General features: G+C 43.5%; 1 protein-coding gene across 1 annotated transcript in view; it reads right to left on the bottom strand.

Annotated features, from left to right (window-relative positions):
* Positions 1-27176, bottom strand: part of LOC145403541 (paramyosin, long form-like) — a 94345-nt gene extending 67169 nt beyond the window's left edge. The window contains exon 1 of the mRNA XM_080275213.1: positions 26868-27176. Within this exon, the coding sequence (XP_080131339.1) occupies positions 26868-26990 (123 nt within the window). The 5' untranslated portion in view covers positions 26991-27176. The remainder of the gene's footprint in view (positions 1-26867) is intronic.
* Positions 27177-27634: the final 458 nt, after the last annotated feature.

The raw sequence follows: 27634 nt of genomic DNA, 5'->3' as shown, positions 1-27634 counted from the left end.
AGCCTCATATAAAAACCCAAAAATCAAACACGAACAAAACACAATTCTTTACAGTGTAGCAAAGTATATAATTATTTCTCATTCAGTATTAAAGGACAGAAATATGAATAGGAAAATATACTAACGATAAGAAATGGAAGCCTCATAGGAAAAGCAAACCATAAGTCGTAAACAAAAAAGTAAGCCTCATAGATCTGTAGTCAGCTTGGTGAGACGAGTTACTTTATTTCCTCATCTTGCCGTAAGCGAGACTAGAATATGGTAAAAAAAGGCTTTAACTTGGTCAGGCCGTTGATGTTTACTTTATTCGTGCCTAGCTACGGACATATTCAGTTTAGGGGAGATTTAGGGGTTAATTAATCTGTATATGACCCCCTCCAGCTCGAGAAGTCTCTCCCAAGCTGAATAATCTCGTCTGCAGGTAGCTAGAACAAAATAAGCAATACGTCATTGGAGTGAAGTTAATTTTTCTGATAAAGGCGGACGTGGGTATATTGATCAGGCTAACACCAGACGATTGTTTTTTTTTTTTAATGGGATATCTTAGCAGTGAATAGATTCAAATTTGCTGCTCTTGACGGAATTTGGGATTTAATTCTGGCTACAAAGAATTTAAGTATAGAAGACGTTATGGCACCCCAAAATTAATGTACAGTAGTTCCATTGTGAAATATGAATAAAAATCCCCGTAGACTTATTTCCCCCATGCCGCTATTGAATAAGGGACATGACGAGGGTGGGTGGGTGTGTGGTGAGAACAGAAGGCTAGTTTCCGTCTCTCCACTGCCAGTCTATTTTTGCATATGACACGTTAATAGTCTCTTGTGTGTTGAGTTGAAAGTTAAGTGTTCATCATCATCATCATCATCCCGATATTTTATTGTACTTTTTTCGTTTTACCCAAAGATATGGTGTTAAAAGAGTTGTTCAAAACATGCATGTATTCAAATTTCTGAGCAATATAACTTTGCTTACTCTGTGTAACTCTACCCCACTCATGCTCTCCCACCATCTCTCTTCCCCACCTCCTCCCTTCCTCTCTCCCTCCCTTCCTCCCTCCCTCCCACCCTCATATCTGCTTTCTCCTCCCTCTTGCCTCCTTTTGGTGGAGGAGACAGACCTCACACCTCTGCCAAGATTTCTCTCTCCCTCCCTCCCTCCCTCCCTCTCCAGTCTGCTTCCTCGTCTGTCCCTCGCTCCCTTCCTCATTTTCTTTCTCTTTTCCTTTATCTTCCTCCCTCTTTTTCTTCTTCTGTTCAGTTCCTATTTTCAAATCTTCTCTCTCCCTTCCACTTTTTTATTCTCTCTCTCTCTCTCTCTCTCTCTCTCATACTAATGTGCTGTCTAAAGTCCCCTCTAATACACCCTCTCTCCCCCTTCTGGCCCCCTTCCCCCTCTCCTTCTCTCCCCCTCCCCCCTCTCCTGTTCCCCCATTCAAGGTCACACTCCCCCATTCTTCTCTCTCTCTCTCTCTCTCTCTCTCTCTCTCTCTCTCTCTCCTTCCTCATTCTCTTCTTCCTTCCTTTATTTCCCTTCTTCCTTAATTCGCTACTTTTACTCTTCCTTCCTACTCTTCCTGCTTCCCATTCTAAATTTCTTCTTTACTTTCCTGTGTTCTTCCTTCCTCCTTTCCTCCTTTCCTACTTTTGCTTTCTTATTAACACTCCTTCTTCTTTCCTGCAGTTTCTGTCTTACTTCCGTTCTTCCTGGCTTTTATATTTTATGACTTTCTTCATTCGTCCTTCCTACAAATCTCGTCTCCTTTTCTTCTTTTCTTCTCTTCCTTGGACTTTTCTCTCTTTGACCCTTCTTCCTTCCTCCGTCTCTCCCTTCCTTCTTTCTTCCATTACTCCCGTCCTCTTTTCTTTCCCTCCTTCCTCTCTTTCCTTATTTTCCTTCTTCCTTCCTTCTTTTTCTCCCTTTATTCCTCCTCTTTTCTCCTCCTCCATAACTCTTTTTCCCCTTCCTTCGTTCTGTTTTTTCCCTTATTTTTTATCTTTTTTTTTTTTCATCCTAGCCTTCCTTTCTTTTCTCTTCCCTTTCTTCCTCCTTTCTCCTACACTTCTTTCTTTTCTTTCCTCCTCCTGTTTTTCTTCCAATATATCAATCCTCTCTTTCATCCTTCCTTCCTTTTTTCTTCCCGTCCCTCCTTCTCAGTCCTACACTCCTTTCCTCCTTTACATCCTCTTTCTATTCTTCTCTTCTTTCCTTATTATTTCTTCCCTCTCATCTCAAATTATCTTTTCCTTTTCGTTCTATCCTTTTCCTTCCATATTCTCTCCAGTGCTTGATCTTTCTTCCATCTTGATCTATTCTCTCTCCTCTGTACGGTTTCTGCTCCTTTGAATCGCGTCTCAAATTCATATATTATTACTTGCACATATTATTTGGAATTAGTCACAGTTAAGTTCCTAAGAGAGAGAGAGAGAGAGAGAGAGAGAGAGAGAGAGCCACGTCAGGAGGTAGGCATCTTCTCTCGGTGCCAGAGAGAGAGAGAGAGAGAGAGAGAGAGAGAGAGAGAGAGAAACACAGACTACACTGACTTTACAGTCCACACTACGTGGTTTGGCCTTATTATTTATAAATATTTGTGTCCTAGCTAAAGAAGCATGTGTTTTGACGACAGTACAGAGAGAGAGAGAGAGAGAGAGACTTTACTCTTGACGTCACTGTGCCAAGATAGACTCAATGTCACCCCTCCCCCTCCCATAGGTCTCGTTCCACCTCTCCTTCTCCCCCCTTTTTTCCCCTCCCTCTCCCCCTCCCCCTTTCCTTCCTCCCTCCTCCCACTCTTCTCTCCCCCTCCTCTCCTCCCACCACCCACGCATTCTTTTCTTTACGCGGTTTAACATCTTGATCTTCTCCTCTCTGCTTTCTACTTCTTCGTCTCTCCTTCCCTTCCTCCTTCTCCTCATCCTTTTTTTTTTAATTTCCAGAATATTTTTCCCGTACGTCTATTTCCATACCCATTTTCTCTCACTGCCCATCCACAAGTAGATTTTTTTTTTTTTTCATATATCCACCATGAATCCTGTCCATTATTCTGCTTGTCGCCTTTTTACTCTGTTTTCACTTTTTTTCAAATCGATTTCTTAAATTATTTTCTGCTTGCTCTCCCGTTTTCTTCCCTTTACTGTCTCCCTTCACAATTTCTTTATCCTTTCATTATCTTGTCTTCTTTATTATTTTATTGCAGTTAACGTCAGGTGACTTTAATCAACCTAGGTGAGCACAGGTTCTTGAGAGTGTTTATTCCTTTTCGCCTGTCCCTAATCACAGTCCATCTTTCCTAACTCTTCCCATTCTTCGCTCGTTTCCCTTTTCTTTATTGTTTCCTCTTAGTGTTAATTATCCTTTCAGCCCAAGAACATTCCAATTATCTAATTCTTGTTACCACCAGACGATTTTATTCAGTTTAGGAGGGACTTATCGAACTGGAGGGGTTCTACACAACCTTCAGTAATATCTTGAGTACGAGGGATCTTTCCCAAATTAAATATAATCGTCTGGAGGTAGCAAGAATAAATGCAATTGAAGTCCTCGGGTTGAAAGTATTAATCTTCTCTCGTACCTCTCTCATCACTGCTTTCCCATTCTCTTGTCATTCTGCATTCTACACTGTCTCCCCTCACTCTCCACTTCCTTCCCCTCCCATTCCCTTCCTTTTTTACTGTCCCTTATAACTTCCTTCCTCTGTCCTTCCCTCTCCTTCACACTTTCCCATCACTCTACCTCTCATGATTCTCTCACAACAGCCACTGACATCTTTCTCCTCTTCTTTGATTTATGTCGTCTTCAATGGAAAAAATGAATAAATAAGATCCCAACCTAAACAACTATATTTCTCTTTTGAATTGTTTTGTGTTCACTATGATTCTTGGGCAGCTTTACGTGGTAGCAGAAAACCCCATCAGCACGCTTCATCAACCCTGAGCATCATCATCATCATTATCACAGTCATAATCCTCACCCTTATCACAGTCAACAGTAGTGCTATCATCATAATCACCATCCTTCTTCTCCTCCTGCTCCTCCTCCTCTGCCACCTCCTCAACTTCATCATCACCACTTTTATCATAACCGTCTTCTCAGTATTAAGAATTGGATAAGTCAGATCCGGAAACAATAGGAAAAAAAAGGGAACACACACTGGCAGGAGAGCTACTATCAATGTGCCCAAAGAAAAGCTGTCACACCTCATTCACTCATCATTTAAAGTTTTCGAAGTTTCAGTGGCTAAAATGTGAACCTATTAGTTTATGATATTGCTACTGCGATCTCTTATAAACTTCACACACACACACACACACACACACACACACACACACACACACACACACACACACACACGAGCCAATGTTTCCTTTCTTACGATACCCGATGCACACTTTAGCCTCTTCACTGCAACGATGTTTTGTTAATAATATTCTTTTCATCTTCAGAGTATTTTTTTTTTTTTAGGCTGAGAGAATGTTTTAACTTTAAAGGTTAGATATATTTTTCCCTAACATCTTCGCAACAAGGGGTCCTTTCTAAGATGAAGAAAATCGTCTTGAGGAAGCACTAACTAAATGAAAATGTTGTCGACAAGCTTAAGAAGTAGTCCCTAAACTGTCGACTGATTGAGAAAAACATGAATCATTTCACAAACAATAGGATTTTTTTTTTTCCCGAGCTGAGACCTGCCATTCAGTGTAACACCTTGTGGATTTTTTGTTTATTCCTACTCTCTCGGGATTATATTATTTGAATTACGGGAGACATCTAGTAAGGAAGGAATTTAATAATGTTCAAATCTATCCCTTCCACTTCTAAATGCCTCCTCTAATCTAAATAAACCCACTCGAACAGCTACAAAAGTAAAATGCAAAATACTTCACCAGTTTGAGGGGCCTAAGGTTATTCTCTCGGGCATGGAAGCATACATTCCTTTCTCATATCCTTTGACTAACGCAAGAAAGCCTTGGTTTAATCACGCTTGTTCTAATGCTGTCCGCAACAAGGAGAGGGCCTACAAAAGGTACCGGAGCCAACCCACCCCTGAATCACATAATCTTTACGTTTCTGCCCGGAATCGTGCTAAGTCTGTTCTTCGCTCTACTAAAAATAATTTCATCCATACTAAATGCTCTCAACTCTCCAACTCGAATTCTTCTCGCTCCTTCTGGCACCTTGCCAAAAATCTTTCTAACAACTTTACCTCATCATCCTTCCCTCCTCTTTTCTACTCTGATGGTTCTGTAGCTATTTCTTCTACTGATAAAGCAGATCTCTTCGCACAGACTTTCTCCTCCAATTCCACCTTAGACGATTCCGGTGCTGTTCCTCCATCACTTCCCCCTCTGACTTCCTCATGGCTGACATTAAAATTTCTTCAGTTGATGTATTTTCTGCCATTACTGGCCTCAGTACTAACAAGGCATATGGGCCTGATGGAGTCCCTCCTGTTGTTCTCAAAAACTGTGCTTCTGTGCTTACACCCTGCCTAGGCAAACTATTTCGCCTTTGTCTGTCAACTTGTACCTTTCCTTCTTGCTGGAAGTTTGCTCTCATTCAGCCAGTCCCAAAAGAAGGGTGACCACTCCCAACCTCCAACTTTCGTCCAATTGCTTTAACGTCCTGTATTTGAAAAGTTTTCGAGTCAATTCTTAATAAAAAATTTTAAGGCATCTTTCCTATCACAACCTTCTTTCCGATCGTCAGTATGGGTTCCGTCAGGGACGCTCCACTGGCGATCTTCTCACCTACCTTTCAGACTCCTGGTCATCCTCCTTTCGGGACTTTGGCGAAAGCTTTGCCATTGCACTTGACATCTCAAAGGCTTTCGATCGAGTCTGGCATAAATCTTTAATTTCCAAACTGCCCTCCTACGGTTTCTATCCTTCTATCTGTGCCTTCATCGCTAGCTTCCTTTCTGGTCGTTCTATAGCCGCTGTCGTAGACGGCCATCGTTCTTCTCCTAGATCTATCAACAGTGGTGTTCCTCAGGGCTCTGTCCTATCACCAACTCTCTTCCTTTTATTCATCAATGATCTTCTAAGCTGTACATCTAACCCTATCCACTCATACGCTGATGACTCCACCCTTCATCTTTCCATTCGGTTCCCGCAACGCCCATCTCAACAGTTACTTCAAGAAACAAGGGATGAGGCTATGGCACACCTAATGTCTGACTTGGCTCATATCTCTGACTGGGGTAAAAATAATATGGTTTTCTTTAATGCATCTAAGACTCAGTTCTTACACCTATCAACCCGACAAAATCTTCCACAGGTATACCCACTTATGTTTAATAATATTCAGATTAATCCTGCATCATCCTTGAACATGCTTGGGGTTTCATTTACTCAGGACTTATCTTGGAAGGATCATATTACATCTCTTGTAAAATCTGCTTCCAAGAGATTGGGTGTGCTAAGCCGACTCCGCTCTTTCTTTACCCCTGCACAATTGTTGACTCTATACAGAGGTTTTATCCGCCCCTGTGTGGAGTGCAACTCATGTGTGGGAAGGCTCCCACATACAGCTCTTCTCAATAGGGTGGAGTCAAAGGCTTTTCGTCTCATTAACTCTCCTCCTCTTACTGACTCCCTTCAACCTCTGTCTCTTCGCCGCACTGTTGCATCTTTATCTCTTTTCTATCGCTACTTTAATGGTCACTGCTCCTCTGAACTGTCTGCTTGCATTCCTCCACCTCTACGACGGGCGCGTAGCACCCGTCTGGCAGCAAACTCTCATCCCTTTTCTGTCCAACTCTCTAATGCAAGAGTTAACCGTTACTCCCAGTCTTTCATTTATGCAACAGGTCAGCTCTGGAACTGTCTCCCTCTGTCTGTATTTCCTCCTGCCTATGATCTCCAGTCTTTCAAACGTAGTGTGTCCAGGCATCTCAAAATGATCGGATCTTGAATTTGGCTCTCTATTGTATTTTGTTTTTTCTCTTGGAGGGAACTGTTACTGCGGGCTCATGGCCTTTGGTTCCTTCTTCCTCGCATAAAAAAAAAAAAAAAAAAAAAAATTTCGAAGCTTCATGAAACTACACAAGAATCAGTTCGCGATGACACTATTACTCGTACACTCAAGGAAAGCTTCAAAGTACGTACAACCATAAGCAGAAGTTCCCATTCAATCCTCTGCCAGCACTGTCTCCTACCTTCCATATTTCACATTCCATTAGCACAAAGATATCCATCCTCCTCATACTATTCCCTTGTCTATTTCGTGCTGCGGTAACACGAAAATAGTTCACGTAACAGAGAAGTGTCGGAGTAATTTTGCTTTGGGTTTTGTGTCCTTCGTTCCATGTGACCTTGGCTGAGACTTTGACCAAGGATGAGAGATGATGGTGGGCAAAAACAAAGGCTCCCAAGTGTACTGTTGACGTCCTAAGTTCCTTTTTCACGGCCTCGAAAAAGCGTCTAAATAGTTTTGGTATTTAAAAGAAAAAAAAAACTCTCAGTCCCACTGTTCCCAATACTCCTTTATTACTCATCCAAAAAGCTCACTAAAGTACCTTTGAAAAGTCACAGCCCCACGTATCCCGCATCGAGGAGAAATTCATCAGTAATCCCTCTAATAAAACACCCATAAATCTACCTACATTTCCAAACTTCCCTTCAAAGATCGATAACGCGCCAAAAATATCCAAACCACACACACACAAAAAGGAAAAGATAAAACACGAAAAAACAGAAAAAAGGAAAAATCTGCCCCCAGTACCCTCACAGTTCCCTGCATCCCTCATGAACTAATCCCCAAATCCCTCTCTAATACCCACCCCCAAAATTTCCAACATCCCTCCTAAAATCACCCCAACAAAAAATCGCCCAAACAAAAAATCACCCCAACAAAATCACCCCAACAAAAAATCACCTCAACAGAAAAATCACCCCAACAATAAAAATCACCCCCCCAAAAAAAAAAATCACCCCAACAAAATCACCTTCCAAAAAATCACCCCAACTAAAGTCACCGCAACAAAAAATCACCCCAACAAAAAATAATCAACCCAACTAAAATCACCCCGACAAAAAATCCCTCAAGCACAACCCCTGCCACACTCCCACAACCTCTCATTTCCATCCAGTCACTAGAATCCCACCCAAAAATTTCCCAGACATCCAATAATCCTACTAACACTGACCAAAAATCCCTACAAAACACCCATAAATCCCATGCACAGTCCCCAGCATCCCTCCAGAAGTAATCCCAAAATCCCATAGACTCACAATCCCTCTCAGCCATCGGAAAGGCGTCCCCAAATTCCCCAGCTATCCAGTAACCCCTTAAAAAAAATCAACCCCTCAAAATCCCGATGAATCACTTAAAAATATTTTCCAGGATCCCACAGTTCCCCACAGCCCCTAGAGAACTGGCCTTAAATTCCATCAAATACCTAAAAATTCTCCTACAGTCCCACAAAACCCCATAACACATCGAGAACGTCCCCAAAATCTATCTGAAACACCTAAAATTTATACTGAAAAACCTAAAAAATCCTACCATAATCCCACAATCCCTAACACCCTTCAAGAACTAAACCCCAAAATTCCACTGAAGTCTTCATAAATCCCCCCACACTTCCAGAACCTTCCATACCCAAAAATCTCCCAGACACATCCCAAAATCCCTCATCTTCGCCTCCAAAATCACTCTGAGACACCTACAAATCCTCCCTAAACTCTCTTCACCCCTCCAGCACTCACTCAGACCTAAAAATCTTATTATAGTCCTAAATCCCTCCCCCCCTCAGGCATCAAAAATTCATCCAAGAGTCTCTATCACTAAAAAAATTAAAAATAAAATAGAATAAGTTCCAAAATCCCTGCATCCCTTCAGAACTCACCCTGAATCCCCCCAGTGAATATTTCCATAGTCCCCCCCCCCACGACTTTCGAAAACCCATCTAGTAATCCCCCAGACACCTGAAAAAAAAGTCCCCCACATATCCTTGCATCCCTCCAGATCTTATCCCCCAAAAATCCCTCTGAAAATCCCAGTAAACATCCCACACTCCCACAACCCTTCTCAGATTTGGAAAACTCTCTAAAAAACGTCTTACCCTAAAAAAAATCCCACTAGTAAATCAAAATCCCACTCAGCTACTGGAAACTCACCCCTTAAAATCTCTCTGACGCTCCCTAAAATCTCCCTGATGCTTCCTAAAATCTCTCGCGGACGTCTCCACATCTCTCTCAGACACCTAAATCTTTCACTGTCCCTAAGAATTTCTCTCAGGCAACCAAAAATCTCTCTCAAAACTTTTAAACTCTCTCTCTCTCTCTCTCTCTCTCTGGCACACCAAAACTGACAAAAAAAAAAAAAAAATCCTGAACATTCACACCCTTGGACTTTTGAAAACAATCTGCGATACTTTAAAATCACCAGGCACTTAAAACATTTCTTAAATACTTAAAAAGTTTCTCAGTCTCTTAAGATTTTTTTTTAGCCTCTTAACAATTCTCCAAGACACTTAAAAATGCTCACTTACACTTTAAAATCCTCGGAAACACTTACATTTCCTTCCACACACTTAAGAACTTACAGACACTAATGGATCCTACTTAGAACCTCTCAGCTGCTCTTTGGGCTGTATTCTAGTTACCATAGCTTCCTAGCACCTCTTCCTTAGCGATTTAATTTCCATATTACACCTTAAGATTCTCTTCTATTTTACTGATGTTTTGAAATAAAAAAAATTTGCACCAAAGACAAAAAAGAAGATATTGATGTGCAATGTGCTGAATAAATCGCTAGGGAAGAGGTGTTACGATATCCTCAAAGCCACTTAGGATATGATACTTTGACGTGTCAGAGTGCTTTTGGAAAATAATTCTAGTCTGATACCCAAATATTCTCTCCTAACCACCATTCCTCTCGAGTCATCCATATGCCCAGTACCTAATCCTACACTTCTCCTGACCCATTCAGTCCAATGACGCAATTTCCATTTTCTTCATCTTCGGAAACTCACACCTCAAAGTGAATGAGGTTTGAAACAGCCTCCTTTAATTACCTATAGCAAGAGGGAGTTTACCAAGCTGAATGAAAACGTCTGGTGGTGGCAAGAATTAAGTGAAAATGACTTCAAGGAATTGAAGGAATAAAATTTCCACACAGAGGCACAATAAAATATCTCATTGTCTATCTTCCCCCACCCCAGTTCCCCAAATAAATAAATATACAAGTAAACACATGTGGACCTTTAAGAGTCATATAAATACCACCTACATCATTATCAAAGAATCCACTCTAGGCACTTCTTCCTACACGATTAATTCCCCGCGCTAGTTCCTCCTTCCGACCAATTTTACCCTCTCCACATTTTCGTTATTACCATATTAATAATCTCGACAGCTTTCTTTTCCTGCCAAATTCATTCCCTCACCTTCACCTCACCGTTGTTCCTACCTTATTAATCCTTTTCCTGCACACACACACACACACACACACACACACACACACATCCATATAATATCTCCAGCTACACACTCGAGGGTCCTTCTATAACACCACCCCAAACAAATTCGAGACACATCCACGCACACACTCAAAAATTAGCCGACCCACACACTCAAATTTTCCCTATAAAAATTCACTTCATACACTTAAAAATTAACACATTCATGCACTCAGCTATCACTCAAATATTACACACACACACACACACACACACACACACACACACACACACACACACACACACACAGCTCGTCGGCCGAATGGTAACGGTCTCGCTTAGCATCTGCTAACACGGGGGTTCGCGCCTTATTTGGGATGCGAAAAGTTTCACTGACGAAGCGGGTGGTCACTGTCCTCCTTGAACAAGAGGATGGGTGTGTGCATGTGTGAAGGTCAAGGCTTTGCCTTTAGATCGAATTTCATTTGCACCTAATTTCCAGCCAACTCCAGTATTAGGTTATCAACAGCCAACTTTTGCCCGTGACAGGAGGTCATGTCACACTTCCGCCTTGCTTACCTCGCTGCACTGAACCTTTGGAAGTTCACTACTATATGAACTCCCTGTTCTCTTCCGGGACGGTTAAATGCTGATGATCACAACCATCACGTGATCCTGACCGATCCTGTGAATTACACACACACACACACAATCACCTTTAAAAACTACCACACTTACCTTTAAAAACTACTCCCAAACACTAAAATCCTTCAGCACCTCCATCCAAATCCATATTCCAATGTCTCTCAGAAAACACCATAAGCACACGCTCAAAAATCCATTCAAAATTCCACCCACGTACTCAAAACTCGACCCACCCACACTTCAAAAAATCGCTCAGGAAACACCCACATACTCAAAATCCACCAAAGAGCCACCTTTAGACGTACCTAAAAATCCCTTTAAAATTCCATCCTCTTATCCAAAAATTCCTCTAAGAAATCCACCAGTATCCACCTAAAATTTTACATCCACACCCACCTCGTCTGGACACATTGGTACTAAATTCCCTCATCAAATCTCCACCAATATCCACATAAAGCTCCACATCCACACTTCAATGCCCACCTAAAGCTCCACATCCACACCCCAATATCCACCTAAGTCTCCACATCCACACCCACCTCTAGTCTGGACACATTAGTAATATCGCTGATGTACTCGATGGTGACATTGCTCTCGTCCGGCGGAGCCCCGGTGCGGTAGGAGTAGGTCTTGGACTGAACCTTGTGCTTGGAGGTGGCTGACGAGGAGGACACCTTCTTGGAGATGACCTGAGTGGACGAGGACGAAGCCGAGACCTTGGAGACCTTACTGGAGGAGGCGGCCGCCCTGATAACCGCTTTGGACGCCATGGTTCTTGCTTGTGGCTTTTGTGTTTTTGTTTTTCCCCCGTAAATTGGGCACTGACACTAGTACTTCCTCTTCTTCTCCTGCTGGTCTCTCTCTCTTTTCTCTCTCTTTTTGCTCGCACCGGGAGTGGAGGCACGAGGAGTGAGGCAGGAAGAAGGGCTCCTACCGCTAGCAACACCTGGCCAGCACTCCCTCACCTCTCTCAGTTCCTCTCCATCCCAGTCTCTCTCTCTGAACCCCCCACACTCTACCTTCCTCCCTCGTTCTGTCATTCTCTCCCCCCCTCGTTGCCCCCTGTCTCCCCTGTCTCCCCCTCCCCAGTACTGTCATGCCACTGCCCACTCCCCCCTCCCCCAATTCTACATTAGTCTTTCCCCTCCCTCTCGTTCCCCTCAGTTCGTCATGTACTCCCCTCTGTCTCTCTCCCACACCACCTTCCTCCTATCTCCCTCCACCACTTCATATTCTCTCTCTCTCTCTCTCTCTCTCTCTCTCTCTCTCTCTCTCTCACACACACACACAGACACACACACACTATATTTTTGCGTGGTTGGGCATCTCCACCACCCTTCACCTCTTCCTCTCACCTCTCCTTATCTCCCTCATTCGCACCTGGCCCATCTTCGCATTCCTCCATCTATTTCCTTCCCTTCACTGAATTTCCACACTGTCCTCTCCACATTCTTATTTCCCTTGTTGTATTTCACTAATGTTAAGTTACAGTTCATCTCTGGCAATTATTCCTTATTTTCCTATGCACATGTTGAAATAAGGGAGAGTGGTGTATTGTAGGAAGAAGGGGGAGGTGGGGATGCTGTTACTGGGTAAGGAGAGGATCGTCTGGAGGTCTTTTAGTCGAGGCTATCCCCTCACATGATTCGGCGTCAGGCAATAAATAGATAGATACATGGATAGATTTTGAGGCCCCAGACCAGGTAGATTTACGTCCTCTCTCACAAAACCTTGAAATTACCCATAGCCCCGTTACTGTTTGGTTTTCATTGGATTCATTTGTACTCTTTTTATTTATTTATTTTTTTGACCTTATCTCAACCAATTTACTACGAGAAGCCCTTCCTGAGCTTCAAGGGATCTACTAATGGCAGAAATAATTAATCAGAAAATCATCATCGTATTTAGTAATTTGTGGAGCTATTTTTAGAAACACAGGCACTTTAAGCAGTTTTATTAATACGTCCGATATTAGTCAGAGAAAAAAAAATGGGCGGCATTGGACCGAATGGGGTTAAGTGTGTGTGTGTGTGTGTGTGTGTGTGTGTGTGTGTGTGTGTGTGTGTGTATGAAGGTTATCACTCTCACATCCAATTTTTATCTCTTGTTCTATACTTTGTTTTTTTTTTCTCTCTCTCTCTCTCTCTCTCTCTCTCTCTCTCTCTCTCTCTCTCTCTCTCTCTCTCTCTCTCTCTCTCTCTCTCTCTCTCTCTCTCTCTCTCTCTCTCTCTCTCTCTCTCTCTCTCTCTCTCCGAGCAGTTCAAATACCGTCTCCTAGATGTCTCCACTCTGTAGATGGAGTTGCTAAAGAAAGATTGTCTCACTCTCTCTCACTCCCTGCCTCCCTCCCTCCTCTCATCCTCCCTCCTTCCCTCTCTTCCTTCATGTCCTCCTTCTCTTCCTTCCTTCCTCCTTCGCTTTCTTCCTTCATCTCCTTCCCTCTTTCCCCTTCCTCCTTCTCATCCTTCCTCTCTCCTTCCCTTTCTTCCTTCATCTCCTTTCCTTTTTCTCCTTCCTCCTTCTCATCCTTCCTCCATCTCTCCATCCCTTCTCTCTCCTCCTCTCTCCCTCCATTTCTCCCTCTGTCCTTCCGTTTAGCAGAATTAGGTTCTAACTGGAGAATTAAAATTATATGACGTTGGCTGGAATATAATACAAGTTCTTAGTATCTCGGTCAGAGCGAAAGGCGAGATGATTTTAACGTCTCCTGAAATGAAACATAGCGTTGCAGTTCACAGTCAGATGGTGTGTGTGTGTGTGTGTGTGTGTGTGTGTGTGTGTGTGTATTAAAAATTTATAGTGTCCTCTTAAATTTTCCTTATTCATCGTGTCCAAAAACGGCGAAGACTGAATAAAACTTGCTTACTTTTTATTTACGGATTCTCAGCAGTCGTGGACGGATCGACAGAAAATTTGGTCGTTTACTCAGCGGAAATTCTTCACACATCCCATCGTTGACTTATTTTTATAATTATTCCCGCTACCTCCGGACGATTTTATCTAGCTTCGGAAGACTACATCAATCCCCTCCAGTTCGAAAACGTCTCTCCAAAGTTACATGAAAAAAAAGTTTCGATTTAACAAGAATAAACTAAAAAATATGTCATTTTATTAAGGGGATTAAGAATTTTCATGCGCCCGATTTTAACACCCACCGCTGACCTGTATTTCATTAGCACAGGACAAAGGTAAGAAAAAAGGGCATGCCGGGAAGGAGGGAGTGGGTGAAAAAGCTTTGGGATATACTGGAAGACCACCACCACCACCACCACCACCACCACCATCATCATCATCATCATCATCAGCATCATCCTAACCCAGCTTCTCCACGATTCGGTATGAAGGGGTGATGATATTGAGAACTAATCAAAGGTGTCCACGGGGAATATTGTAAAAAGTTCTGTAACCATCTATATCTCCGGTGTGGCCTTCAGTTATTTTTAGTTTTTTTATTTATTTGTACATTTCTCGAGAGTATCTCAGGATACATGGCGTCTGGCAATGAATGAAATGAATGTCAAGAAGAGTGCGTGTCTTGGGAAGAGGGATCGTTAATGAGAAGGTACGGAGACGCTTGGAGGTCCTTCTATCGTCGAGGCTACCCCCAACAATATGCTGCCCAAGGTAATAGATAGGTAGATAGATAGATAGATAGACAGGTACTCTGGTATATGGACAGGTAGATAAAGACAGTTTTTTACAATAAGACCTCGATAGATTTACATTTTTCTAAATAGGCTTAATATGAGTTTTTGACTGCCGATATTATTTTTATTTATTCATACTAATTGTGATATGGTGAATCTTAGAGCAGTGAAAGGCGTAAAGGAGTTCCAGAAGTAGGTCAAGGGGTAGAGGATGGGGAGCTAGAACTGAAAAAAGACATTCAAGGACCGGAAAGAGCACTGAACCTTAACATTTTACAGGGCGGCGGAATTGATGGGGGGGATTAACTTAGCACCTGTTGGAGACCTCAGACTTCACTCACACTCGACGAAGGCCATGCAGTATGTTCCTCGGGTTCGCTTCCACATGGTAAATTAGACGCACACCAATTATTATTATTATCTTTTTTTAGCTGTGCCGAAAGAAAAATACCCGAGAACCTTCAAAATCTGTCCTTCCAAAGAAAACTGAACTAAGAGAAACCCAGATTCAACATTCGTTTACTTCGAAATTACAGGACATATTGCGTTTAAAAGAGTGGAGGTCATATCAGTGGGAAAGGGAGAATGAGGAAGACAGTTTCAGAGCTGACAGACAGCATCCCGGTAGTACATGACACACCAGCAGTACTAGTAGACTCTTGCGTTAGACAGGTGGACATAAAAGGAGTGCGAGTGTGAAGCTATGCCAGCGTAAACGTTAATATTCTTTGAAGTTTTGAGGGAGAATTGGTCTGGCGTATTCAGGCGCCGTGTGACTCCGCCTCATTACTTATAGCTAATTCCGCACTGCACCGTTCTGAGCGTAGGGACCAGAGGCTAGGCTATTGTAGTCGAGAGAATTAAGGGTAGGAGACGGATCTAATCCCCGGGTAGCGCTCAAAATGATAGAAAAGTATCTGGCTTCCTCTGAGACTCGACCTGCAACACCCACAACACGTTTCTTTAACCACAAGAACTCGAACATGAGATCACCGGCCGTTCATGAGTCACACACTCAGATTAATTCTGAAATAATCACAGGGCTCTTTTTTTCTTCAACCAAACACTGATGTGACAGTATGACGTAATCTCACAGTTCTCTCGGTGATAAAAAAAAGAGATCACTTCATTCTACTTCCGTGTGCACTTTCTGTATATCCATATGAGTTTTGAAGTGTGTGTATGTGTATGTGTGTGTGTGTGTGTGTGTGTGTGTGTGTGTGTGTGTGTGTGTGTGTGACGGGAAGGGTACTGTAACCGCGTGACAGCGTGTACGTGTGTGGGTGTATGTGCGTGTATAGTGTGCCAGGTGGTTTACCTTGGTACCTTCAGAAGCCTTCCTCGAATTCCACACACACACACACACACACACACACACACACACACACACACACACACACACACACACACACACACACACAATAGCTACATCAGGGGAATGCATAGACCTTCATACAGTAACACTGTTATAATCACACACACACACACACACACACACACACACACACACACACACACACACACACACACACACACACACACACACACACACACACACACATGTTCGTATGTGCAAAATCAGTTTCATCTATAAAACCATACATGCACTTACATCTCTTTTATACATCATCATCATCTTGAGAGTCTCTTGCGGTACAAAAACATAAATCTACCTTTCTTCCCCTCCTTGACCTGTTGATTGTTAGCTTTGCCTAACCTAGCCCGGTGTCTTTGGGAATTTTGGGAATTTCTTCTGGCATTTACCTTACTTATGCAAAAAATTAAATATACTCTCTCTCTCTCTATCAGCCCGGCAGTCCCCCAAATAGCTGTAGGAGGTCACACATCTAACAATAGACGGGACATGAGTCAGAGGAGCAAGTGACCCTCTGGCCCACAATTTTGGGACACAGCCACCAGGAAACACACACACACTCACACACACACACACACACACACACACACACACACACACACACACACACACACACATTCTGAAGTCACTACCCCTCCAGAATCTTCCCCTAACCTACCTGACCTAACCTAACGTAACCTAACCTACAGTACTAACTAAGCTAAGCCTCATCTACCTAACCTAACCTAACCTAAGTCATCTCTAACATACCTTGACCTAATCTAACCTATAGCTTCGGTGTTGTTTTTCAGGGTTATTACTGTCCCCGTATTAAATGGCGTCCTGTAATCCAAATGAATATCTGGTACGAAAAAAAAAAAAAAAAGTAAGCTTTGTACCTGCGCACCTCACAAGCTATTACTGAGGATGATGTCGGAAGCTGCGTAGCCTCTCCTGTCATTCTGTTTAGGCGTGTGTGTGTGTGTGTGTGTGTGTGTGTGTGTGTGTGTGTGTGTGTGTGTGTGTGTGTGTGTGTGTGTGTGTGTGTGTGTGTGTGTGTGTGTGTGTGTGTGTGTGTGTGGTGGTTTGAATCTCCCAATCGGACTGACAGCCTAGCATAAACAAGGTTCAGTCTTCAAAAAACGACTGTAGGTTTTCCGAGACTGGTCATTTACCGTTCATTATACTGGGCTATACTTCTGTCCTCCTAACTTGGCCCTGATTTTCGTCCTTTAGTAGCTTACTGTATGTATCTCAATGGTAGAATTAGACAATGCTCTGGCGATGCATCTTTTCCATAGCACTTCTCCGTGACTAGCATCATATTTAAATGTTACACTATTGCTAAAACTCAGCATTCAAGTAGGAGAGAGTGAGATATGTCAGTTTTGGGCCAAGTTATAGTAAAAGGAGTATAGTCTAACCGAGTACCGGCCCCTATACACTGAAAGGGATAATTTGGGATTGATTGTTATAGATTTTACCGAATGGAAGTTTGATTACGGGGTGAGATGGGATGGCATGGGGAAGGGCTCTCGGGACGACTATGAGTGACGTGTGTGGCTATACTAATCCATCCATCCATCGTCCAGTCCTCTTTCGCCCATTAAGGAGCATAAGAAACCTGGGCTAGGCAAGTTGGTTCTGCCATTTAAGATGGGAGTGGCCATACCAATACATATGACATTTTAACGACGTCGATGACCACATAGTTAGCTCACATAAAACTCTCTCTCTCTCTCTCTCTCTCTCTCTCTCTCTCTCATGTTGCCCTACCAAATATATGAATCACTAACTACTGTAATAGGACAGTAGTATAGCTAAAACATATAGACAATCACACAGGCAAATAGACAGTAAGTTAGACCGATAGAAAGACAGGAAGGAATGGACAAAGATAACGTAAAAAGAACCAAAGATACACATTCACTTCCTTTTCCTGACGACGTAAATAGAGCGGACCAAAAACAGAAGAGTAACAGAAGAGTCACCCGTGGAAAATCTGGTCACTGTTTTGCCAGATGAGGAAATTACTGGGTGGGAGTGCCTGAGGGATTAACCAGGGAGTAAGATTAATTTTATTGGGTGAGATAGGGGGTGGATGAGAAGGATAAACAAAGAAAACAAAGAATAACAAGCCACTGACTCACAGCCTCTGAGAAAGGGAAGATGGATGAGGAATGAAGGGATACAAAGGAGTAGTATAAATTGAGAACAGAAAGACTTACCAACTACTAACTCACAACTTCTTAGAGAGGATGAGAATAAACCAAGAACACAGAAATTAACAAACACCTAACTAGCCCAAAGAGAAGATTGCGATGAAGGGGGAGTAATTGGAAGATGATGACAAAAAATATATATAAATGAATAAAGAAAGAATACTCGAGGAGTACTAAGATCGTGCGTTGGGAGGGGGAGGGGGCGGGGATTGGGATAAGGATGAAGCCAGGGGGTGTTTGAAGGTGTGGGATAAAAACGCTGAGAAGACAAAGAATAATCTATCTTCTAGTTTTAGGAAAGATGGGGCAGTTGTGTGAAAGCAGGAGAGATTGGGAAGCTTACAATTCCACCCCCACACAAATCTGAACCAATAACAAATTCACTCTTAGAAACCAAGAGAGATGCTGAAAAAGGTTGGGGAGGCGACAGTGGCAAAGAACACTATAAAAAAAAAAAAATCACTGACAAAGTCCCTCAGCATCATGACGTCTAATACAATTTATTCCTGCTACCGCCACACAGTTCAGTTCAACTTGAGAGAAATCCCATGTACAGAAGAAGTTAAAAACAATCTCCATTAATCCCTTCAATACGGTTGAATGAATAAAATGGAGCATTAAGACAACAAACAGCAAGAGATGGCAGGTGTAATACAAGTTTAGTAAAACTGGTAAGTTGCCCACAAAAATTCATTACTAGCCATTTTCTGTATTCATACGCATACAGAAAACGGCGCATTTAACTGGTAAACTTAAGAAAACGTCAGTCATACACAGATTCGAGGCCCATCGCAGGTACGGATTTTTCAATGAGTCTCACATTCTCTCCTTAGCTGCCTTTTGCCATTTCTTAAGTCTCTTTGCTCGACCTCCAGTGACTTTGTTGTACTAAGTGCGGGGAAAGTTTCTGGCTGATATGTTAAGGATAAAAAAAAAAAAAGAAAAAAAGTCGAGCATCTGTTCAATTTCAGCCTCCTACCTAATTCATTTGTTTTCCTGATAGTATCTGAGACTGAGCAAGTGGTGGAAAGCTTTTTGTGGTTTGATTATCTTCTCTAGGAAATTAAGTGTCTGAATAATCATCTCCCTCCCAAGCCACTTTTATTCTAAATCCCAAAGTTCAGACGATTTTGTTTATAGGGGAGGCCTTTCGTACTGAGAGTGCCACTGAAAGCTATATTTAACCTCTTCATCTTTAAACTCCCTGAAACTAAACGATGCCGAGTAATAGCAAATACAAAACACAAAAGATGTCATTGTAGTGAAGGGTTAATACTGCAGCCCCACTCCCCCCAGAAAAATTCTATATTTCACTCACTCTAGTTAATGTAGGTAATGGGCCGATTCTTAGTGGGCGATTAAAAAAGAGAAGAAATTAAGTGATGACGTATCAATGTGGCAGACCATTTTGCTCAGTTAAAGACCGCGCCCTGGTCGTGAAGGGGCTGCATCTAACCCCTCCAGTTCGAAAAATCTCTCCAAAGCTGTAAAAAACCGTCTGGAGATGTCAAGAAAATGATACAAAGTATAATACCTATACGTCCTCTTACTGGGAGAACTGGGACGATGGTGTGAGGTCGTGGTCAGAGATTTTTATTCATTTTGTGGGTTTCGCACCTGAGGACACGGGATTCAGACCCACATGATTATTTTTGATGAGTTTAGTAAGATCTTATTAGGTTCTGATCTTGTTTCGCGAAGGTGTAAAAAAAAAGGTGGCCATAACTTTTAGGGATTAGGTCATACATGTCTTTTCAGCAAGTTCGATGTGTGTGTGTGTGTGTGTGTGTGTGTGTGTGTGTGTGTGTGTGTGTGTGTGTGTGTGTGTGTGATGGGATGGGATGGAAGGGAGGGGGAAGGAGTGGAAACAGGGTGGAATGGACAGAAAGGAAAACGTGGATGGGACGGGCTGGGGTGCCTTGGCAGGGCAAAGGTAATACACCCTGTGAAGATGAACATGAATATTGGGCAGCAGAGGCGTGGTGAAAGTTTAAATCAAAGACTTCTGCAAGAAAAACAAACACCTCAATATCAGCGAAGGAGAACACCACACACCTAATTCTGTTATTTTTCCAACAAGAATAACAAATGCCTCACTGTCACCGAAGAACAATGTTGCATTCCTTTTCCCATTCATTCTCCACCATCACCAACAGCAAATGCCTCGCTGTCAAGGAAGGAGAACATCGTGCACCATATTCTATTCTTTCTTCAGTAACAAGGCCAAAATCCCTCTCTATCCAGGAAAGGGCATGTCTAAAGTCTTTCCCCTTTCTCTGGCGTGCATCACATTGGCTGTCGGCGGCAATAATTGTTCTCGTGGTGGTGGATGGGCCTTGACTCTATATATTCTGAGCTAAATATACTCTAGCAATGCTCAGATGTGCGGAGAGAACGCCCTGTCGCTTCCTGTGACTTTTCTGTTTGTCGGCTACTTGCTTTTAGATCTTTTACAACATTCTTATTACCGCTAACTTGTCTCGCTGAAGTAACAGTCATATCTACGCTAATTTTGTCAGGAAAGATGAGGAACACTCACTTTACAAAAACATCAAAGAAACAGCACTCATAAGGAACTCTGTGAATGTGCTATATATTCCCGGTAATTGATATAAAATGCAGACATAACCACACACGGGTATGTCTTGAAACAGGTACATGTCTTCCTTTTCCGGGGCTAATTATGAGGCTTATATTCCATCCACACTTTTATACTACACCCATATTTTCTATTGCCCCCTCCCCTCCTTCTCTCTCTCTCTCTCTCTCTCTCTCTCTCTCTCTCTCTCTCACCTTCACGACGACAAAAAGTTACTAATGACACACACACACACACACACACACACACACACACACACACACACACACACACACACACACCGCTCGCTGGTGCAGTGGTAACGTTCCCGCTTGCCAACTGGTGGACGGGAGTTCGCGCCTCGCTTGGGTTGTGAAAAGTTTCACTGACAAAGTGAGTGGTTACTGTCCCCCTTGAGCAAGGGGATGGGTGTGTGCGTGTGTGAAGGTCACAGCCATGCCCTTAGATCGGACTATATGAGCTCTCAGCTCCCTTCCGGGAGGGTAAAAGCTGACGATCACGACCATCAAGTGATCCTGACCGACCCGGTGAATTACACACACACACACACACAAACAAACATACACACACAAAAGGACACACATTCACACACACCTATCTTTTACACCTAATCCATACACCCATACCTACCCACACCTACACATCCTTCACATCCATCCACCCAACCACACCCACACCTACACACCTAATCCACACACCTATTGGACACCTACACATCCTCTGCTCCCCCCCCCCACACACGCACACACATCCTCTACATTCTAAGCACAGCCATAGCCACCTTCACATCCATTTTCCTATACATCCTTTACACTCTATACTCACACCCACACATTCTCTACACTCCATACCCACACCCACACACACTTACACATTCTTTATACCTCATATCCACACCCATGCACAGCCAGACATTACTTACATTCCATACTTCCCCCCCTACACACACACCCTCTCATTCTCTACATCCCATCCATACACACTCACACCTCTCCACACATGTTTTACAGTTTACCCATACACCCACACCCACACCCACACCCCTCCCACCTTTACTGACAGACATACGCAGCAAACCCCGGGTCTTCGAAAATAACTCAGGTTCAGTACTGAGGGTGTGGGGAGGAACAGATGCAGGGAGGGATGGAGAGACAGGGAGAGGAGAGAATAGGGAGATGAGAGGGAGGGAGGGAAAGAGACGATGGGGAAATGGTGAGAGATAGAGGAAGGGAGTGGGAACGTGGGGAAGGAGGAAGGAAAAGAATGGGGAAATGGGAAGGGAGAGAGGAAGGCAATGAGGGAATGGGAAGATGAGAGGGAGGGAAAGAGATGATGGCGAAATGGGGAGAGAGAGAAGAGACTGGGGATGTGGGAAGAGGGGAGGAAGAGTGCGGGGAGGGAAGAAGATTTTGGGGGTGTAAGAAATGGGAGTGGGGAGAAAAGGAAGACTGAGGAAGAGGAGAAGGAGAGAATAGGTTGTGAGGAAAATGGGGAAGGAAAGGGTGAAGATGGGAGGCTGATAGGATGAAATGAGTGAGAAAATAGGAAGGGAGCAATGGAGAAGTAGGGAGGATATAAAGAACTGAAAGAGGAAGGGGATGAAGCAGTTTAGGGGGAGGGAAGGAAGAAGGAGGGGGCGAATTGGGAGGAAGGGAGGGAAGAAATGAATGCGGATTGGGGAGAGAGAAAGGAGGAAATGTAGAGCTGAGGTACAGAGAGAGAGAGAGAGAGAGAGAGAGAGAGAGAGAGAGAGAGAGAGAGAGAGAGAGAGAGAGAGAGAGAGAGAGTGATTTATAATTAAGGAGGATGAGGGTTGCCAGGTGCGGGATGAAAAAGAGAGAGAGAGACCTGTCAGAGCCAAGGTGTGTGTGTGTGTGTGTGTGTGTGTGTGTGTGTGTGTGTGTGTGTGTGTGTGTGTGTGTGTGTGTGTGTGTGTGTGTGTGTGTGTGTGTGTGTGTGTGTGTGACGGAAACCAGCTATACCCTCACTTCCCTTTTGCGTATCCTTCTTCATCCTTCCTTATCTTAACATCCTCTTTTCATCCAAATCTTTCATTCAGCACCATCCATTATCTTATTCATTTGCATTCACATTGTACATTCACTTTTCCCACCCACTTTCCAGTTATCAACATCCACACATTCCCCTTTCTTCCATCTTTATCAATGCCCTTCATCCACTGTTATTCACCTTCATCCACTGTTATTCACCTTCATCCACCGCACACCTACATTCACATCTTTCATTCATCCGCTTCATCCATTTACTTTTATCCATTCCACTTGGTTTCATCCACCCTGAGCATCCATCCACTTCTTCTGACGGGCAACCACTTCCACCCAATTATTTCAGTGCCATGCGTTATCAGTCCCCCCCCCCCACTTCATCATTTTTCATATCTGTTAATTTGATACATTTCCGTCCACTTCCATTCGCTACCCATTTCAACACACCAGCCATCTGTGCTACTGTTATTTTGTTCAGTTATTTCTTCCTTTCCCTTTATCGTCCATCTTCCCTATTTCTCCTTCCTCCCTTTCCCATCTCCTATCTTACTCTATAATCATCGTTCACCTTTCTTCCGCCCACCTCCCAAACTCTCTCCTTACCTCGCTATTCCTCCCTACCTCTCCATATCTCCCTACCTTCCTTCGCCCTCCCCCGGTCCCCTGTTCTCTCTCTCTCTGTCTGTCTGTCTGTCTGTCTCTCTCTCTCTCTCTCTCTCTCTCCCTCCCTCCCTCCCTAACCACTTTTGCACTGTCCCTACCTTCTTATCTCTCTATACCTCCCCTTATCCTTTCCCCTCTCACATTAATCATCCCGTTGGTTTATCACTCTTTTTATCTTCCTTCTTTCCTATCTCCATACCTTATCTCTCTCTCTCTCTCTCCCTACCTCCAATTCCTTCCCTTTGCTTCCCCATCTCTTTCACTACCTCCCTATGTCCTAGTCAGCTCATCTTTCCTTCATGCTAATCTCTTTTCTTGCCTCCCCATCTCTTTCCCCAGCATTCTTTTCTTATTACTTCTTTATTTCCCTCTTTCTTCCTTCCCTTTCCATCTCTTTCCCCATCACCCTTTTCTTCTCCCTCCTTCCATATCTCCGCCCTCCCTCCCTCACTCCACATGCTTTTTCTATCATCTTTTTCTTCTTCCTCCATCCACATTATTTTCCCCTCTACCTCCCTCGCACCCCCTGCCCTCATCACCCATCCTCCCCACCCACCGCCTATAACTCCATATATAGACACCGATCTCTGGAGTCAGTTTTGTTTCCCCCACCACACCACAAGGCTGTTGGGTGGAAGGTGTGGGTGCAGGGGTGTGTAGGGAAGACGTAAGAGTATGGAGAGAAGGCGTAGGGAGGTGTTGGGAAAGTGTAGGGGTGTGTACAGGTTTAAGGGTTATGCAAGGCAGGTATGAGAGGTGAAGGAGACATTTGAGAGGTGTAAGGAAGGTGTATAGAGTGTAGGAACCGAAGAAATGTAGAGTTCCTGGAGAAGGGGAACAGGAAAAACAAAGATGCAACAGGCTTGGAAAGAAGATGGAAGAGAGTTTGAAAGAACATGAAGAGTGTTTGAAAGGTGATAGGAATATGATAGTACTGACCAGTGACTCTGTAATAGATAGATATATAGATAGGTAGATAGATAGACAGATAAGCAGATGGACTGATAAATAGATGGACAGATAGATAAGCAGATACAAACAGAAAAAATAGATAGATGGACAGATCGAGTGTGTGTGTGTGTGTGTGTGTGTGTGTGTGTGTGTGTGTGTGTGTGTGTGTGTGTGTGTGTGTGCTTGTGTGTGTGTGTTTGTGTGTGTAAGGTTGTGTGTGACAGAGAACAAGTGGAACAATTGAATAACGGTACCTGTCATAGCCGTGTGTGTGTGTGTGTGTGTGTGTGTGTGTGTGTGTGTGTGTGTGAGTGTGTGAGAGAGAGAGAGAGAGAGAGAGAAGCGGATACAGACAGGTAGAGACAGAGTGTAAAAAAAAAAAAAGGACCTGTCGCGCTTCGTCACAGTCATCCCGCACGCGACACCTTCTCTTTGGGTTTCAGGCTGACAGAGGTGAGGAGAAGGGAGCAGGGAGAAGCAGTGGAAGCAGTTAGGGTGAAGGTGTGGAGGGAGGAAAGGAGGAGGAGAGAGGAGGGGAAACGGTAGAAGAGCAATGAAAACAAGAAAGGGAGGAGAAAGTGAAGGGAGGAAAGAGAGGGAGGGAGTGAAGGGAGAGAAAAGAGATACAATACACAGTGGAAGGCTGGATGGAAAGGATGAAGTGAGAAGCTGGTTGTCAAGTGGTAAAATGTTGAACTACTATCCCAAAGAGCGCGAGTTCGATCCCAGACTAGACAGACCGGGTATGTATACAGTATGGATGGTGGGTAGTGTCCAAGTGGTGAGATGGGAAGGTGTATGGAGAGTAGGAAGACTGTTGGGATTTAAGAAATATGGACTGTCTAGTCGATGTTTAGAGTTAGCTACGTAAAAAAAAAATCTCGAAAAAATAGCAGAGGAAGAAACTATGGAAGAATATGGAGAACTGTACGACGGGGAACTAAGAAGGATGGTACAAAGGAAGAACGAGGAGCAATGTGCAAAGAAGCATAGAAAGATTAATGGAAAAGTTATAAAAAATGAAGGAAGAAAGATATGCTGCTGCTTGGCATTGATTCCTCGAGGTCTTTCAACACGATGACGTTTCCATATATCAATCTGGCATCATCAGACAATTATATTCTGCATAGGTGGGACGTTTCGAGTGGGGATTAGATATAGCCTTCTTTCTGTTCTCCTGAACTGAATAAACCCTACTAGAAATAAGAAAAAATCTTTAAAAAGACTCCTTTGTACTAACAGGTTAATCAATTGCGAAAAAAAATATAAACATAACGTAAACAAAGTGTGCTGGTACTCTTTATCTTGACATTCAACACATTCTGTCTCTTGCCTCTCTCAACATTCAACACATTCCGTCTCTTGCCTCTCCCAACATTCAACACATTGCGTCTCTTGCCTGTCTCGACACAACCATCCAGATAATGCATTCCACAAAGTATCAGGCTTGTTCTAGTGCCAGAGAACTTTCCATGAGAGATGATAAGCACGTGGCATTATTTTTTTCCACCCACAGTACAACTCATTTGTTTCAGAGCATCGCCATCCATCTCACTCACAGCTCTTAGTTCAGTCTCTCAGCACACCTTCCACGATTTTATTTCATGAAAGACTTGAGATCTGTAGGAAAGTCAACTTGTAACACGTGGAAAGGAAGCAAAACTAGAAAGAATGGCATTAATTTGTGGTTAAAGATTCATTCGAAGATTATACTGAAGTGTCCTATTAATAGATATGTCTGAATTTGGTTGTTAATAATCTTTCCGGCATTTCTTGGATTTAACTCTACTATCTCCAGCTGTTTGTCCTTCTTTCTGCTTTTTTGAATACTGGATTTGTGATATTTTGTGCTTCCATGATAAAAAACTTTCTTTTGCTGTTCGAAATTGTGTACTTTGTCCGACCATTTCCTACCACAACGAGCGTGGCCAGTGAATGATATCTCGCTCTGAAACCTGTCCTACTCTTGTCTCAGTTCGAGATCATGCGCTTCCCACTCTGCTTGTCCTAATGTATTTTGCCAGGTGGAGATCCTGGACTGTGCTTCGGTGTGACTTGGTGCAGACCCGTCGTTATGTCCTGGTCGTTGTTTTCTTGGCGTGTGGGTCCTAGCGCGAGTAACTGTGTGTGTTCTACTCTGTGGACTCTGCGCCTTCATGTTTTTCCAGGTGTTTTACACTACGTTTATACTAAAGTGAATGTGTGCCCTGGTACGTTTTCTGTTCGATGCTCCGGTGTGTTTGTGTCCTGGTGTATGCTTTGGTGAGTTTGTAAGTTTTAGTGTAGATAAAAGCATAATGTCTTCGAATGTGTATTTGGACCTGCTTTACGTACCCTGGTGTTGCTAACTAAATGTTCCCTCGGAGTGTTGTGAGACTTACCTCAAGGCCGGAGGTGTGTGCGATGATGGTCTGGGAGCCGGTGATGTCCGGGGTCCTGGCGCCGGACTTGTAGGAGGTCTTGGTGACCGAGACCACGGCCTGACCGCTAGCATGAGCTGGCATCCTGGCGAAGGGGTGGGGGCAAGGGGACTGACGAAGGCACCGAAGAAACAAGAAACACTAACTACACTCGCCGCTGGTCGAAGGGGGGGCGGTGGTCGAAGCGAGGGGAGGCCGTGTGCAAACCGTGGAGGACTGGAGTGCACTGGAGGCGCGATTCGGAGGCACTGGGCGAGGGTTGGCACTTGCTGGCACTCTTGGGTGGTGAGGTGGGTGGGCGGTGGCTGGGTGGGTGTTGGCTCCCAGCGACATCTGGTTCCTCCTCGCTTTGGGAGATCTGAGTTCTTTTTATTATTATGGAGTTTATTCTTCCCTCCCCCTCTCCCTTCCCTTCATACACAGATACACAGATTTGCTTAATCTTCCTCACACACACACACACACACACACACACACACACACACACACACACACACACACACACACACACAGACACACACACACACACACACACACACACACACACACACACACACACACACACACACACACACACACACACACACACACACACACACACACAGTTTTCGTCTCATCTTTCTATTTTAAGCATATGCCATCATATCTTTTACATTTCTTCCAGATTTTTCGTGGTGTTGTGTAAATATTATCCAGATGATGTAGCTATTAGTAGAATTATCAGTAGA

The sequence above is a fragment of the Coenobita brevimanus genome, chromosome 61 (genome assembly GCF_032717465.1).
Source record: "Coenobita brevimanus isolate Jiangsu-jjx chromosome 61, ASM3271746v2, whole genome shotgun sequence".
Classification (NCBI taxonomy): domain Eukaryota; kingdom Metazoa; phylum Arthropoda; class Malacostraca; order Decapoda; family Coenobitidae; genus Coenobita; species Coenobita brevimanus.
The sequence above is the reverse complement of the archived record's forward strand: the minus strand, read 5'-3'. Positions and strand labels throughout refer to the sequence as shown.